Source organism: Ursus maritimus, unplaced genomic scaffold, assembly GCF_017311325.1.
Source record: "Ursus maritimus isolate PB19 unplaced genomic scaffold, ASM1731132v1 scaffold_33, whole genome shotgun sequence".
Lineage (NCBI taxonomy): Eukaryota > Metazoa > Chordata > Mammalia > Carnivora > Ursidae > Ursus > Ursus maritimus.
The window spans coordinates 20,440,867-20,456,947 of NW_024425897.1; the positions used below are offsets into that span (position 1 = coordinate 20,440,867).

General features: G+C 41.2%; 1 protein-coding gene across 2 annotated transcripts in view; it reads right to left on the reverse strand.

Moving 5' to 3' along the window:
* PTPN11 (protein tyrosine phosphatase non-receptor type 11) overlaps window positions 1-16,081 on the reverse strand; it is an 83,748-nt gene that overhangs the window by 53,445 nt on the left and 14,222 nt on the right. For both annotated transcript variants that reach the window (XM_040619908.1, XM_040619907.1), the window contains exons 2-4: window positions 10,011-10,133; window positions 2,677-2,871; window positions 476-668 (exon numbers count right to left, since the gene is read on the reverse strand). In XM_040619908.1, the coding sequence (XP_040475842.1) occupies window positions 476-668; window positions 2,677-2,871; window positions 10,011-10,133 (511 nt within the window). The remainder of the gene's footprint in view (window positions 1-475; window positions 669-2,676; window positions 2,872-10,010; window positions 10,134-16,081) is intronic.

The following is a 16,081-nucleotide window of genomic DNA, read 5'->3' on the forward strand; positions in this document are numbered from 1 at the left end:
CTCGGGGTTATAAGTTTGAGCCCCGCAGTATGTGCAAAGATTACTTAAAAATAAAATCTAAGAAAGAAAGGAAGGAAGGAGGGAAGAAAGACAGACAGAAAGAAAGAGTTCAATTCTCCTAGCCTTGGTGTAGGAACTCTAATATGAAGGCAAATGCAGTCACAGGCCAGACCGTGACAATCTTAAGAAGGAACTAAGGCCATCGCTTCAGAAACACGGAGACCGAGGCCGACTCCAGCAAAAACAGATCAGGTAGTACGGGGCAAAAGGTGACGTGCTGAGGCATGACTTAATCTGCCAGCGACAGACTGAAAATAATTTAATAAAGTTCTGAAATGATGAAACAATTGTAATAAATAATGTTCTAAAAGCATGTAAGAAAATCTGACTTCAGAAGTGATGTCTGTCTTCCTCCAGCAGAAGAATCACCCGAAGATGACATTTTGCTAGACCCGTAGTTCAAGTGGGACTTTACCTGACAGCGGATCATGACGTGGGTCACTTTAGACTTGCTGTCATTGCTCTCCCCTTTGTCATCACCAGTTCGGACAGAGAGAACAAAATCTCCGGGATGGCTCTGGCTCTCTCGTACCAGAAAGCTACCATGTTTTCCTTTCTCAGTTAGTAATTTCTCTGCTTCTTTCCCAGAGAGGTGTCCATGAAACCACCTAAAAATTTTAAATGAAAATCAATTGAGTTCTGCAGTATTCTTTCACAAAACTACCATACGTAGCCAGCTCTCCTAAACACAATTAAAAAACAGACCCATTCCTCCAAGAGACTGGCCGATCCCACATGAGACAATTTGCATCCCAAGCAGACAGGAAAAATGAGAAAGATGTTAAGAATAACCATTAAACTTTTTTAATGAGCCCACAGTCATTTGTAACCAAATGCCCTCAATCTTTCCTATTTTCTTTTGAATTTCCCATCTATTAAAAATGCACTTTGTCATTTCTCCAAGCCCTACCCCAAAAGAACCAACTATTTAATCACAGCCATTTAAAGAAATTAAAATAGTGGTGCCTGGGTGGCTCAGTCGGTTAAGCATCTGCCTTCAGCTAGGGTCATGATCTGGGGGTCCTGGGACTGAGCCCCATTTTGGGCTCCCTGCTCGGTGGGAAGTCTGCTTCTACCCCTCCCCACTCCCCCACCCCCTACCCCTACTTGTGCTCTCTCTCTCTCAAGGAAATAAAATCTTTAAAAAAAAAGAAAGAAATTAAAATAGAAAGTCATGGTAGAGACAAAAAAATTCAGCTGAATGTTTGCCCTTGCTTTGGTATGTGAATACTACATAAAAAAGGATTTTCATTATAAATTAATTTAAACATTCCAAATTTCTTAATATTTCCAACCAGTACTTCAACAGTCTCCAAGTTTGCTGTCATTATCTTTGGACTATGTACTGGGTTATCATTTCAAGCTCTAAAGCATATAACATTTAGAAAAAGGGTGAGGTATTTTGCTAAAAATGTGAATTCCCATGCCTCCCCACCAGAGATAGCAATACACTGAGTTTGAAAGGGGCCCAGCAATCGGCATTTTTACCGAGCACTCCAGAGTCCGGATGCGGGCCACGAGAGGACAGACTCTGAGACAACATTACCCTAAGATATTATTAAAAAAACATGTTAACGGGGCACCTGGCTGGCTCAGTCAGAAGAGCCTGTGACTCTTGATCTCGGGGTCGTGAGTTCGAGCCTCATGCTGGGGGGTAGTGATTAAATAAATAAATAAATAAATAAACTTTTTAAAAAATCTTAACATAGTTACATTACTGATGTGGCTTCTCCCCTCAGGATCTTGGTGAAAGCAAGCACTCTTGTGGCAGATAGCGCTAATGGCTCATCGCTAGAGGAATATACTTGGGAGTTATCTTTCATCCACCCTCAACTGAACAGAGTAACATTCAGAAATAAACTGAGTTGGCTCGCAGCCTTTTGCTTGAAGCTACAGTGGTAGCCGAAGAAACAGACGATCCGCCTGTTTAACAGCATTGACATAAAGGTGCAAGTTGAAGCAACCTATCTGAAGGTATAAAATATACAAACCTAATTAAGAGGCCCTGAATTTGTAGTGAGTCAGAGAGGAGTCTGGGAATGGAGAAAACCAATAAAATCAATAAAAATAAGTCAGGTCCCAGCTCTCCTCAGCTTGGTTCCAACACAAGGGGAAGATCTCTGAAATAATTTAATTCCCTCTAAGTGAGGTCATTCTCCCACATTTGTGGATACAACATAACAGAACTGGTGAAAAATCTGACCCTCTGAGCTCTCTGCTTTTCAGCTTCCGAGCTTAAACTGACATCTGTTGGTGGCATCGCTGAATAGCTGGTGGGGAGCTACCACAGAACTGCTGGCTGTTTCGGCGCCTCCAGTAGCACTTGTTTTCCTCTCCTAACTCTCAGAGATTATCAGCTCAAGTTCAATAATCTTAAAATTACTGCAGGTACCAAGTATATACAGGAATTGTCTGAGACCCCTGCAAAATTAAGTGTAAAGAACACTAATCGAAGCTTCTACAAGAGGCACTCTGAAAATAATCGGATCCTATGATTCTTGCTTCAGTAAAACTTCAGTTACAAAGATTACAGCTTGGGAGACAGGTAAAGCCAAAGCCCCATAATGCATTTCTAGAACGGCCACAGCATGGGAGAGATGCCCCACAGTCACTGACCTTTCAGAGGTAGGATCTGCACAGTTCAGAGGATATTTAAGCTCAATAACATCTCCATTCTTCTCTTTTAATTGCCCGTGATGTTCCATGTAATACTGGACCAACTCAGCCAAAGTGGCAAACTTCTCCCCTCCGTACAAGTCATAGTAATCACCAGTGTTCTGAATCTTGATGTGGGTGACAGCGCCATTTCTTCTAAAAGAGTCCATTGGGGGAAAACAAAAACTAATAAAGAGCTACACTGGTAAACATATTCAATACCAGGTTTCGCCTAAACCTTGAAACACACCCAAGAAGCCAGTATGCACTTCTCCTGTAACAAACGCGGTCAGTGAAAACCACACAGTCGACCCATTTCAACACAAGGGGCTTTGTTTCTTGGCTTCTTTTCCTTCTACCACTTCTATTTTGGAAGTCTGACCAATCAAATTGCATATATTAAGTCACAATAATTTTTCTCATCAGTAATTAATAGAAACACATATATTAAAGTTAAACATCTATCTTCTAATCCAGTAAATCCACCCATAAGTATTTTGTCCTCTCCCCCAAAAATGAAAGTGTATAGCTACCCAAGGACTTGTATAAGAATATTCAATACAGCTTTATTTGGAATAGAAAAATACTGAAAACTCAAACATTTAACACCAAAATGGATAAATAAATAGTTGCATACTCATACCACAGAACACTCTACAGCAATTTAAAAAAAAAACAAAAAACAAAAAACACTGATACATACAATTACCTGGATGAATCTCAAAAACATTGCATTAAGAGAAAGAAGCCGGGGGCGCCTGGCTGGCTTAGTCAGGGGAGCATGTGACTCTTGGTCTTGGGGTTGTGAGTTTGAGGCCCACATTATGTGTAGAGATTACTTAAAAACTTTTTTTAAAAGAGAGAGAGAGAGAGAGAGAGAGAAGCCAGACACAAATGAATATATATGATTTCATTTGTCAATGAAGTTGTAGAATCAGCAAAATTAGTCTGGGTTAGAAATGAGAAGAGTAGGGGCGCCTGGGTGGCGCAGTCGTTAAGCGTCTGCCTTCGGCTCAGGGCGTGACCCCGGCGTTATGGGATCGAGTCCCACATAGGGCTCCTCCGCTATGAGCCTGCTTCTTCCTCTCCCACTCGCCCTGCTTGTGTTCCCTCTCTCGCTGGCTGTCTCTCTCTCTGCCAAATAAATAAAATAAAATCTTTAAAAAAATTTAAAAAAAAAAGAAATGAGAAGAGTGGTAGCTACTTAGAAGGAGGGAGATTAGAAAGGGGCACAAAGGAATCTTCTAGGGTGATGAAAATATTCTGACTGTGGTATTGGTTCCATAAATAAATACATTTGTCAAAATTCATGTCACTGCACACTTAAGATACCGTATATAATCATACCTTAAATAATCACTTTAAAAACACAGACAACTGACAGTTTCCAGCACAAGATGGCTAAAATGCTATCCCACTGAGTTGACATAACATTGACCAAAAGTTTCTAAAATTTGGTACTTTAGTTAGCCTAGGCAGTCTGTGATTTCCATTCAGTTTTCTGAACAAATGAATACATCACAAGGACACTCATTATTACCTTGGGGCGGAGGGGGAAGGCCCTCCAAGGGGCTGGGCACTTCCAAAATGATACCATTGACCTATATAAGCTTTTAGTCTGACCCTGTAGCATTACTGATGAAGCCTCTGGAAAATATAAACACATTTCTACCAAAGAAAAAAGAACGTGGGAACTAAAGAAAATAAGAAAAACCGTCCCTTAATGTTCCTGACAATACCTACTTTTAATTTTTAGTGACAACATTTTCCAGTGGGTAAAAAGGGTCCTTCAGGTCACCCTCACCTTCAGGTCAACTATATCTGACTCTACTGTAACACCTGAGCTTCCCATTTCTAGCCTTTACTCAATGCCTTAACACAAAGATATTTCAGGTATGAACTACATTAATATACAGCCACAAAGATGGATCTCAAAAACATAACAGTGCATGAAATAAGCACAATGCAGAATGATATGTTCAGCAGGTACCATTTATGAAAATTTAAGCACACACGCAAACAAAACTATATATTAATTCAAGATACAGACATACATACACGTGTTACATTTTATTACTGTAAAAATATTATTTCCATGTAGTGTTACTTATTGTATTACAAATACACACACACACACACACACACATATATATATATATATTTTTTTTTTAATGAATTAGAAGTACAACAAACTCATGAGAGTAGCTGCCAATGGGACAAAAGGAAGAACAGGATCAAGGATGGTGAGTAAAGGGAAATTTTGTTTTATTTTATATTCGATTTTGAAGGAAAAAATGACTGGCAGTAAATACAACATGGGTGATTGTACATAATTTTATGTAGTTTTCTGTATTTTTTTCCTCAAAATTAAAAAGGGAGAGTGGGAGGAGGAAGGGGAAAAAAACGGGTAGGAATCTTCCTTGATGAACTGAATATAAGGTAACATAATGATCAAATTATAAGCATGGGCACGTAACATAAAGGTTAGATTGTCTGCACAGAACCGGAACAACAGACACATCATATGCACACGCGCACACGCACACACACGGAGGCACGTGCACATCTCTAACGGCAGCTGTACACACACAAAGAAACATAAAAGGTGAAACTTGGCAGTGTTGTACAGTTGTTAAAAGCAGTGGTTCTAGGGGCGCCTGGGTGGCACAGCGGTTGAGCGTCTGCCTTCGGCTCAGGGCGTGATCCCGGCGTTATGGGATCGAGCCCCACATCAGGCTCCTCCGCTATGAGCCTGCTTCTTTCTCTCCCACTCCCCCTGCTTGTGTTCCCTCTCTCGCTGGCTGTCTCTGTCTCTGTCGAATAAATAAATAAAATCTTTAAAAAAAAAAAAAAAAGCAGTGGTTCTAGGACAGTTCACAAAAAGAGATACAAATGGCCTTTAAACACATTAAAGGATGTTCACCTTCAATCCTGAGAGAAATAAAAATTTAAATTCACGGTGATACCATTTCTCACCTATCAAGCTGATGAAAAGGAAAAGCTTGACCACACTCAAATGATGAAGCGGTGGAAAAACGGGCCCCTCGTATATGACCGGTGGGAGTGCAAAATGGCACAATAACTATGGAGAAGAATTTGAAAAAACAATGCTATCTGTGCATTTACTCTCTGCCCCAGTCACCTCGCTCCCGGCATTCACCCAGAAGACAGCTTTTCAAAAGCACAGAACATATGCAAAATGGGATCACATTCACTGCAGCCTTATCTATCACTGTTAAATATTATAAAAAACTAAATTCCCATCTAAAGGGAAATTGTATAAACGTATATGCTATTCAGTTGACTACGAAGATGAGAAAGATCACTAAAGGGGCGCCTGGGTAGCGCAGTCGTTAAGCGTCTGCCTTCGGCTCAGGGCGTGGTCCCGGCGTTCTGGGATCGAGTCCCGCATCGGGCTCCTCAGCTGGGAGCCTGCTTCTTCCTCTCCCACTCCCCCTGCTGTGTTCCCTCTCTGCTGGCTGTCTCTATCTCTGTCACATCAATAAATAAAATCTTTAAAAAAAAAAAAAGATCACTAAAAGATTTCTGTAAGAGAAAAAAGTAAACTCTAAAGAAAGATAGTTAGTATTCTACTTCATGTGTAAAAAGAAACCAAAGGATAAACTAGAAATTAAGGGAAATGATTACCTACAGGGATGGATGGAAATGGTGCAAGGTACAGATATAAGAATGGGATTTCTCAGAATATACCTTTTCCTACAGTTTGATTTTTAAATCTTGTAAATGTTTCACATATTCAAAAATACAATTAAATCAACAAAAATCAGAAAAAGATGAATACCTGAAAAACACTGAATACAAATAGAAAGAAATGAATCTCACTTTGTAATTAGCTCACAACTACAAAGAAAACTAATTCCAGTACCTTTTGAGCAGTACTGACTGTTTGCCTTTAGTGATTTATTCTAAGAACAGAAAGACTGAAAAAGTCATAAACTTCACTTAACAGGTTCATAGTTAGAAATGACAGTGGTATAGTAATTCTGAAACTATTATAGAATTGGCCAAGTGAGGTCATATTTTGTTGCTGCTGGAAGCAGGGTTCTCCACACAGGAGAAGGGAAATACAAATACAGAATGAGAAAAGGTGACAAAGTTGCACTAAACTTGAACTATCAGTAAGAACACTTGGTTTGAAATATATAAATATTTATTTCCTAGCTCTGTCTACTGTGAGGGCTGAGAAGCAATAAACACACCTAGCTTCTAAATCTTGGTTTCTGAACACCATTCCCCACTGAAAGAATCAAGGTTCTTGAGAGAAACGAATGATTCCAGACTTGAGGGGGAAAAAAACTATAAAAATGGCCTGAAACATCTCACAGAGCCAGAAGGCAAGGACGTATTCAAAGATCACTGGAGAAATGTCAAAAGGATACAGGAACCACGCGGGCCAAAAGTGGGGCAACTTGAACATCAAAAATAATAATGAGGCTGGGGCACCCGGGTGGCTCAGTCGGTTAAGCAGCTGCCTTTGGCTCAGGTCATGATCTTGTGATCTCGAGGTCCTGGGATCCAGCCCCACATTGGCTCCTTGCTCAGCAGGGAGTCTGCTTCTCCCTCTGTCTCTCCCTGCCTGACCCCCTCCCCTGCTCATGCTCTCTCTTTCAAAAAAATAAATAAAATCTTCGGAAAAAAAGAAAAGTAACAGAATTAGAAAAATAATTTTTCAGGTGCCAATATAATGATTTATTCAGCCAAACTTCATCAGCGTATGCTAAAAACATGAAATGAGAAAATGCTGGGGGAAGAAGATACTCACAAATTATCATCCATCAGACCAAGGATTAATTACAAAAAGAAAAAGGTGCCTTTGTAATGAAAAATCTGGCAAACACCTGAATCCAGCAATTAAACTGAATAGCACCAGAAGATGGGGCAAATAGGCACTCTGTGCTTCCTCCTGTGAAATAATGGGGTGGTCCAGCATCACCTCTGGAGTGTGCTTGCCAAAAACATTTCATCCGGATGTAATCAGCGAATTGAGATTGGAGGACAGCCTAAGAAATGACTGGCCTGACTGCCCAAAAGAGCCAAAAGACGGGGATAAAAAGAAAAGGTCAGAAGAGAGAGAGACAGACTAGAAACATAAAAATTAAATGCAATGAATGATCCTTGAAGAGATCCTCCTGAATCTAGTCTGGGGGTGAGGGAGGGGCAGGGGAGAGGTGGGGGGAGGGGGAGACTCAACTGCTTCAAAAGCCATTACTTAATAATAAGGGAAATCCGAATAGAGATGATATATTATATAATAGACAATATTACTATAGCAAGGTTAGAATGTATTACCCATAATAATGATTTTGAAGTTAAGCAGGAGAATGCCCTTGTTTATCCAACATACACACTGAAGTATTTGAAAGTAAAAATAGAGGCGCCTGGCTGGCTTCGTCAGTAGAGCATGCAGACTCATGACCTTGGGGTTATGAGTTCGAGCTCCACGTTGGGTGTAGAGATTACTTAAAAATAAAATCTCTAAGATTTTTTTAAAATAAAATAAAGGTAAAAATAAATATCCTGATTATCTGCAATTTATTTTCAAAGAGTTCAGGGGAACAAAAAAGCATATACACAAACATACTCAGGGCAAACATGACAAAAAGCTGGCAGGTGAAGAGAACGTGGGTGTTCACTATATTCATCTTTCAACTTTTCTATACGTCAGCAACTTTTCAAAATAAAAAGCTGAGGAAAAAGAGGAAAAAATCCCACCAATACTCTAGTCCTGGTTCTGCCGCTGACTAGCTGTGAGACCAGCTAACTAACCTAACCTCTGTGCCTCAGCTTACTCACATAGAAAATGAAGATAATTGTGGAACTTATTCCTAGCTTGTTGGGAAAATTAAATACGGTGATAAGTGCAGAGTGCTTGGCACAAGGGCTGGCACTTGTGTCAAGTCCTCCCTCATGTTTGCTACCGTCAGCGGCAGCAACATTACCATATACTCTCCGTCCAAACTCTCGCAACTCAGATATCGTACAACTCTAAGTTAGAAGCCTGTGCTGAGAGAAGTGCTTAGGACTGAAAGACCCATTCCTTGTATTAAAACATAAGGAAGGGCGCCTGGGTGGCTCACTCGGCTCAGGTCATGATCTCAGGGTCCTGGGATCGAGCCCCGCACTGGGCTCCCTGCTCAGCGGGGAGTCTGTTTCTCCCTCTCCCTCTCCCCCTCCTCCCTGCTCATGCTCTGTCGTGCATGCGCTCTCTCTCAGATAAATAAATAAAATCTAAAAAAAAAAAAACCTCACAAGGAAAAGCTAAGGAGAGACGCTCCTCAAAAAACTAATCTTAGCCAAAACAAGATTTCCCAAGTCCCGAAGGGATCCTAAATAAACCTATCACAGCTTATCTAACCCTCTATTGTGGGACACTGGGTTGTTTTTCGTTTGTTTTAAATTTTTTGGAACGGTATGATCAATATCCTGTTACATGTCTCTGAGCAAGTGTGACAGAATTTTTCTAGAAACTGACTTTCTCTTATGTACTATTCCCTTTACTCTAGATTATTCCAGGAGCTATAACTCTACCGCTTTATGAATTTGCTTTTATTATTGCTATTTTTAAGTAAGGAAGTAAGTAAATTATGTAGGCCATTAAAAGGAATAATTAGCTTTATATGTACCAACAGAGAACTCAAAAACTTTAAAAAGGAAGTTGCAGAATAATAGATATAAGACCATGCGTGTGAATTCTAAAAACACACAGACCAACTTTATATTGTTCACAATAATACCAAGACAGTACAAGTATAAAAACACATTCAGGAAGGATATATGCCAACCTCTCGACGGTGGTTTCCTCTGGGGAAAGAGGGAGGGGAATGGGACTGGGCAGGAGAACAAACGAGACCACAACTTCCTCAGTGATGTTAATTTCTTGAAAAAGAAAAGCGATCTGAAGAAACTCTTAAAAAGCATTTTTCCCATTAAAAAATCAACAGAAGGAAAAGGAAAAATGCAGGCAACCAGGTTCAGGATGAGTGGAACCAGGATCGGGCAGTGCATGGCTTAAAGACTCGCAACACTCTGTCCACCTCACCCTCGGGGGTCTCTCAGGGGAGAAGAAATGCCCATCATGATGCCCCTTCTGCTGCATTCTCATGCGCCCTCTCAGGAGGCCACACCAGAGCCCCACAAGTGGGCTTGACTTGCATCTGACACGTGGGCCAGGCCTACAAACTCTCATTGAGGGTAGCAAGTTGTCCCGGGGAGGGGGGGGGTAACTTTTCCCTCCTGAAAAACCCCTGCAGGGTTCTCTTTTTCTTCCAACTTACCTGACGGAAAGGGTGAAGTCTCCAGGGTTACTTTTACTGGGCCTTGCCAAAAAACTGCCATCAACTCCTCTTGTCAACAGCAGGTTTTCTGCCTCCACGCCAGTGATGTTTGGGTGAAACCATCTTGAATGAGAGAAAAATAGAGAAAGCAATGAAGACCAAAAGACTCCATCAGCACTACTTTCCACACCATCACAGCTAAAATGCCATGCGTAGAGTGGCTAATAAAAATATAAAATGGGACCTTCCCTTCCTCTTCCCCCTCTTCTCCTTGGTCACTGCCCCCTCGACTTCCTCTTGGTAGGAGCCTGGGATCCTGCTAGCGCATTCGGTAGGGCCCGGGGCATGGTCAGTGGGACTGGGCCTGGGGGTATGAGTATTAAGCCGAGCCCGAAGTCTGGAAAGATAGTCCATGTGGTCAGGAGATTGAACACATAGAGCAGAATTAAACAAGTAAGGAAAGAAACTAGTGAATAAATAAACATATTAAGGATAATGAGAGCCAGGTTTCCCACTATTGGAGAGGGGATACAAATATGGAAAGGGAGAAAACCAGAATAAACCAGATTAGAAGTGGAGGTAATGTAAACTCTAGTTTTTAATACACATATAGAGACCGCTATAGAAACACAGATGTACGGTTCTGTGTATGTCTACGTGCATTTGTGCGTGCATATACATAACGTTTCTTCCTAGCTCTCTTCTAAAACAGCCAGGAAGCAATGACACCCCAGTAGCCATCAGCAAAACCAGCATCGTTTTCATGGTTTCTAAATACCATTCTCCAACAAAAAGAACTGGGTTCCTTGGAGAAAGAGCTGATTCCAGGTCTGGGGCGCTAACAGTAAGATGAGCTTGGAATACCTCACTGTACCACAGTACTCTGCTCGGGGTTGGGGGGCCTGCTTCTCCCTCTCCCTCTGCCACTCCCCGTGCTAGTGCTCTCGAGCTCTCTCTCTCAGATAAAAAACTAAAATCCTAAAAAAAAAAAAAAATACATATGGACAAAGGGAAAGCTCTCTGCAGTAGAATCACAAAGAATGATTAATAAATATAGGAGGAATAGCAGAATAAGAAAATTAGAAATAGAAATAGAAAAAATTAAAAATAGAAAAAATTAGAAATAGAAATAGAAAAAAAAATAGAAAATCACTACTAGTAGTTCAGGCAAGAAAAATCACAGGACCCTAAAACTGGTGGTGGGGGCGCCCAGGGGGCTCAGTCGGTTGAGTGACTGCCTTCGGCTCAGGTCATGATTCTGGAGTCCCAGGATTAAGTCCCGTATCAGGCTCCCTGCTCAGTGGGGAGTGTGCTTCTCCCTCTGACCCTCCCCCTTCTCGTTCTCTCTCCCTCTCTCACTCTCTCTCACATAAATAAATAAAATAATCTTTAAAAAAACAAACTGGTGGGTGGACATTTCAGGAAGGACAGGGTATTTACAGCAACTCAAAGTACCTCCCCACAAAGTGCTTATTAATTACTTGTTAACTAACAAATAAAAAATACTCATGAACTTCACAGTGGAGAACTTGACAGATACTACCGTAACCAGATTAAACTGGCATCATGTGCCTCCTGACATCACGCACTGAGAAGAACACGTGCTGTTTCTGTGATATTCCTGCCAAAAATGCATTACCTAATCTAATTATGAGGAACATCAGACAAACCCCAAGTGCATGACATTCTACTAACTAACTGGTACATACTCTTCAAAAATGTCAAAACTGTGAAGGGGGAGGGGACATCCAAAGAACTTTCCAGATTACAGGCCAGAGACAGGACACAAGTAATATACTGCATGGTTCTTTCTGGACTGTATCATTGACCAGGGGGAGGTAGGAATTTGATGATCATACCATTATAATGTAAATTTCCTGATTTCGACAAGTGCACTCTAATTACGTCTGTGTCTCTGTTTTTAGGAAATACACACTGAAGTATTTTAGAGTACCAAGACATCATATCTGGAACTTACTCAGATGGTTCAGAATGAAGTTATACATACAATGTGTATATATATATGGGGGAGGGCAAATGTGGTACAATGCTGGTTGCTAAATCTGGGTTAAAAGTAAACAGAAGTAGGGGCGCCTGGGTGGCTCTGGCTCAGTCATTAAGCGTCTGCCTTCGGCTCAGGGTTTGATCCCAGGGTACTGGGATCGAACCCCGCATCAGGCTCCCTGCTCCACTGGGAGCCTGCTTCTTCCTCTCTCACTCCCCCTGCTTGTGTTCCCTCTCTCGCTGGCTCTCTCTCTCTGTCAAATAAATAAATAAAATCTTTTTAAAAAATAAAATAAAATAAAAATAAAAGTTAACAGAAGTTGTCTGTATTATTCTTACAACATTTGTATAAATTTGAAATTATTTCAAAACAAAAAGTTTTAAAAAACACACAAATAACCAAGTCTACCATGAATGCCAACTACTTCAGAGGATTCCGCTCTAGTTCCCAGCAAGATTTCCTTCATGGATTCCAAAAGTCACCAAGATTTGTGGTAAAAAGAGTAATTTCTGAAGTCAAACTATCTGGGGCCTTTATAGGCTAATTCAATCCTCCATGGAACATACGTCAATTATTAAATGTAGAGTCCTGATACTGACGATCAAATGAACTTTCAAGACTCCTCAACAAATACTGGCCCAATTAAAGTGTGTTACAACAGTGAAGAAGAGAACACGCGAGGGTGAAAAGCTGTCATACAACGTGCATTAAGGACATGGGAAGCTCTGCAGCCTTGTGGTTAGAGCTCTGATCACAGAGACCCAGGTGCACATCTGAGCTCTACAACTCACTAGCTCAGCCACCTGGGCAAGTTCTTTCCACCTCAGATTCATCATCCTCAAAAAGGCAATGACTGATCATTTTTTTTTTTGCAATGATAATTCTTATGTTCCTTTTAAGAATAAACTGAGAATCCATACAGTATACTATCAGTCAGCAATTAGAAGTAACAAAGTACTGGGGGCGCCTGGATGGCTCGGTCAGTTGAGCGATGGACTCCTGGTTTTGGGTCATGATCTCGGGGTCGTGGGATCGAGCCCCATGTTGGGCTCCACGTGTCTGCTTGAGAGATTCTCTCTTTCCCTCCCCATCTGCCCCTCCCCCCACTCCTGTTTTCTATCTCTCTCAAATAAATAAATACATAAATAAAATCTTTTTAAAAAAGTAATGAAGTACTGATATATGCTACAATTTGGATGAACCTCAAAAATATTATGCTAAAGGAAAGAAACCAGACACAGGAGGCCACATGCTGTATGACTCCATTCATGTGAACTGTCCTGAATAAGCAAATCCGTAGAGACAGAAAGTAGATTAGCGCTTGCTTTGAGAAGGGGTACCTAATAGGTGCACGGTTTCTTTTTGAGGTGATGAAAATGTCCTAAGATTATAGTGCAGTATGTGAATATACTAAAAGCCACTGAGCTGTGTCCTTTAAATATGTATGGTATGTGAATTATATTTCAATAAAGCTGTTTAAAAAAAAAAAGAATAGGGACTGGGCAAAAAACAAAATAAATAAAAAACGAAAATAAAAAAGAATAAACTGGGATAATAAAAAAGAGGGCTTACGAAATCCACTCATTCCACAAACACTGAGTACCTATCACAGGCACTAAGGATGGCACACCAGTTAACAGAATAACATCCCTGCCCTCAAGAGGGCTTCTTTGCAATGGAGGAGATAAAAAAAAAAAAAAAAAAGGAAAAGAAAAGAAAAAAAAAAGGCAAAGGGGGAAAAAAAAAAAAAAAAAAAAAAGGAAAAGAAAAGTAAATAAATAAAATGTCAGATGGTGATAACTGCTACAAGAGGAATAAAGCAGTGGGGCACCTTGGTGGCTCACTCGGTTGAGCACCCGACTCTTTGGGATCAAGCCCCACCTCAGGCTCCCTGCTCCGTGGGAAGTCTGCTTCTCCCTCTCCCTCTGCCCCTCTCCCCTGCTCATGTTCTCTCTCTCACACTCTTGGTCTCTCAAATAAATATATAAAATCTTTTTTTTTTTAAGATTTTTTTTATTTATTTGACAGAGACAGGCAGCGAGAGAGGGAACACAAGCAGGGGGAGTGGGAGAGGAAGAAGCAGGCTCCCAGTGGAGAAGCCTGATGTGGGGCTCGATCCCAGAACGCTGGGATCACACCCTGAGCCAAAGGCAGATGCTTAACAACTGCGCCACCCAGGCGCCCCACAAATAAATATATAAAATCTTAAAAAAAAAATTAAAAAAAGAAAGAGGAATAAAGCAGCGAGAGGGATGCTACTTATACGGGATATATGGGGAGGGCCTCAGGGACAAGGTAACGTCTGACAAGACCAGGACGAAGCAAGGCAGCAACACGCCCCTATAAAGGAGAGGGGCGTACCAGGCAAGGGGTGGACCATACACGACATGTATGCAAGGGGCCAGGGTGGCTGGGGCAGAATGGGCAAGGGACAGACAGGTAGAGGAAGCCAGTGGGTTAAAAAGAGCCAGAAGACGTAGGGCCTCGGAGACGCTGTAGAAACTTCAACCTTTATTTTTTGTGAAATGGGAAAGGACTGAAAGGTTCAGGCAGAGGAGCAACAGGATCTGACTTACATTTTTAAATCACCTTTCAAAGTACTGTGCAGGGATCACACACAAGTCAGTCAAGAAAGCCACCGTGGTAAATAATCCAGACAAGAAATGATGGTACCAAGAACCAAGGTGGCAGCGGTGGGAGGAGTGACAAATAGTCCAACTAGGAATATCTTGAGGGTAGCCAACAGGATTTCCTAAAGGATTATACGTGGAATGGGAAAGAAAGGAGTAAGTATACTCCTAGGTTTGGAGTCTAGTCAATTAGAAGGCTGGAATTTTGGAAAGGGTGGGGAAAGGAAAATCAAGGGTTAGATTTGGTACGTGTTAAGTTCGAGATGCTTAGCTGTCCAAGTGTTGGTGCACACTAAGCACTAAAAGTTAGACACTATTATTGACAATCGTAATAATAAACGTAAGATTGTTCTGACAAGAAATAATCAGAAAAGGCAAGAATGCAGACACATTCCTGCTGTTTACATTAACTGAAATTCATTTTATTTTTAGTTTTTCCTATACCATGTCACTAGTGTTTTAGGGGGAATCTACACATCATTCTGATTGGCCTTGAGAAAAAAATCACACAGGCTGCAGCTACTGTCCTCGTTCACATCCCAGCTCTGTGTGACCATGGGCTAGTGATTTCACTTCACTGTTAACTCATCTATAAAAAGGACACAGTAACAAATGCATGTGTGCAAACACGGAATCCTCTGATCTACACCCCAATTTTTTTCACTAACTACAACTTGAAGATCCTTCTACAAGAGTACATTCTTTTTAACAGCTACACAATATTCCATCGTATGAATATACCCCCAAGAATTCAATTCCCATTATAGGACATTTATATTATGCCTGGGTTTTGTTATTACAAATAATGCAGCACAGGAGCACCTGGGTGGCTCAGTCGGTTAAGCGACCGACTCTTGGTTTTGGCTCAGGTCATGATCTCAGGGTTGTACGACTGAGCCCCATCTTGCACTCTGCGCTCAGTGGGGAGTCTGCTTGAGATTCTCTCTCTCCCTCTCCCTAGCCCCCAGCACTCTCTGTGGCAGGGCGGGGCGGGGGGGAGCTGGCAGGACATGGTGCAGGCAGGTTCCATCACTCCTGAATCTCCCTCCAAAATAGTAGGGCTGCATCACTGCTCACTCTCTGTAAAGCATGGTCTGCACCCAGCAGGGCGGGGGTGGGGGTGGGAGATGACTGCTGTTCATAATGTTGAATTTCTGCAAAATAAACTGTATTTGCAAATCCAAAAAAAAACAAACAATACAGCAGAAGACATTCTTTACAATCATCATTATACATTTTCTCAAGTACATCCATAAATTAAATTTTCAGAAAATTGCTTTGGCAAGAGTTTGCCTTTCACTTTGACAAATCTCCCCAGCTGCACTCAAAAGAAGGTACAAGTTTCCATTCCCATAAATTGAGTGTGAAAGCCCGTTTTCTCTCACTTTTGCCAATACTGCATATATTACCAATTTTTTTCATCTTTGTCAATCTGA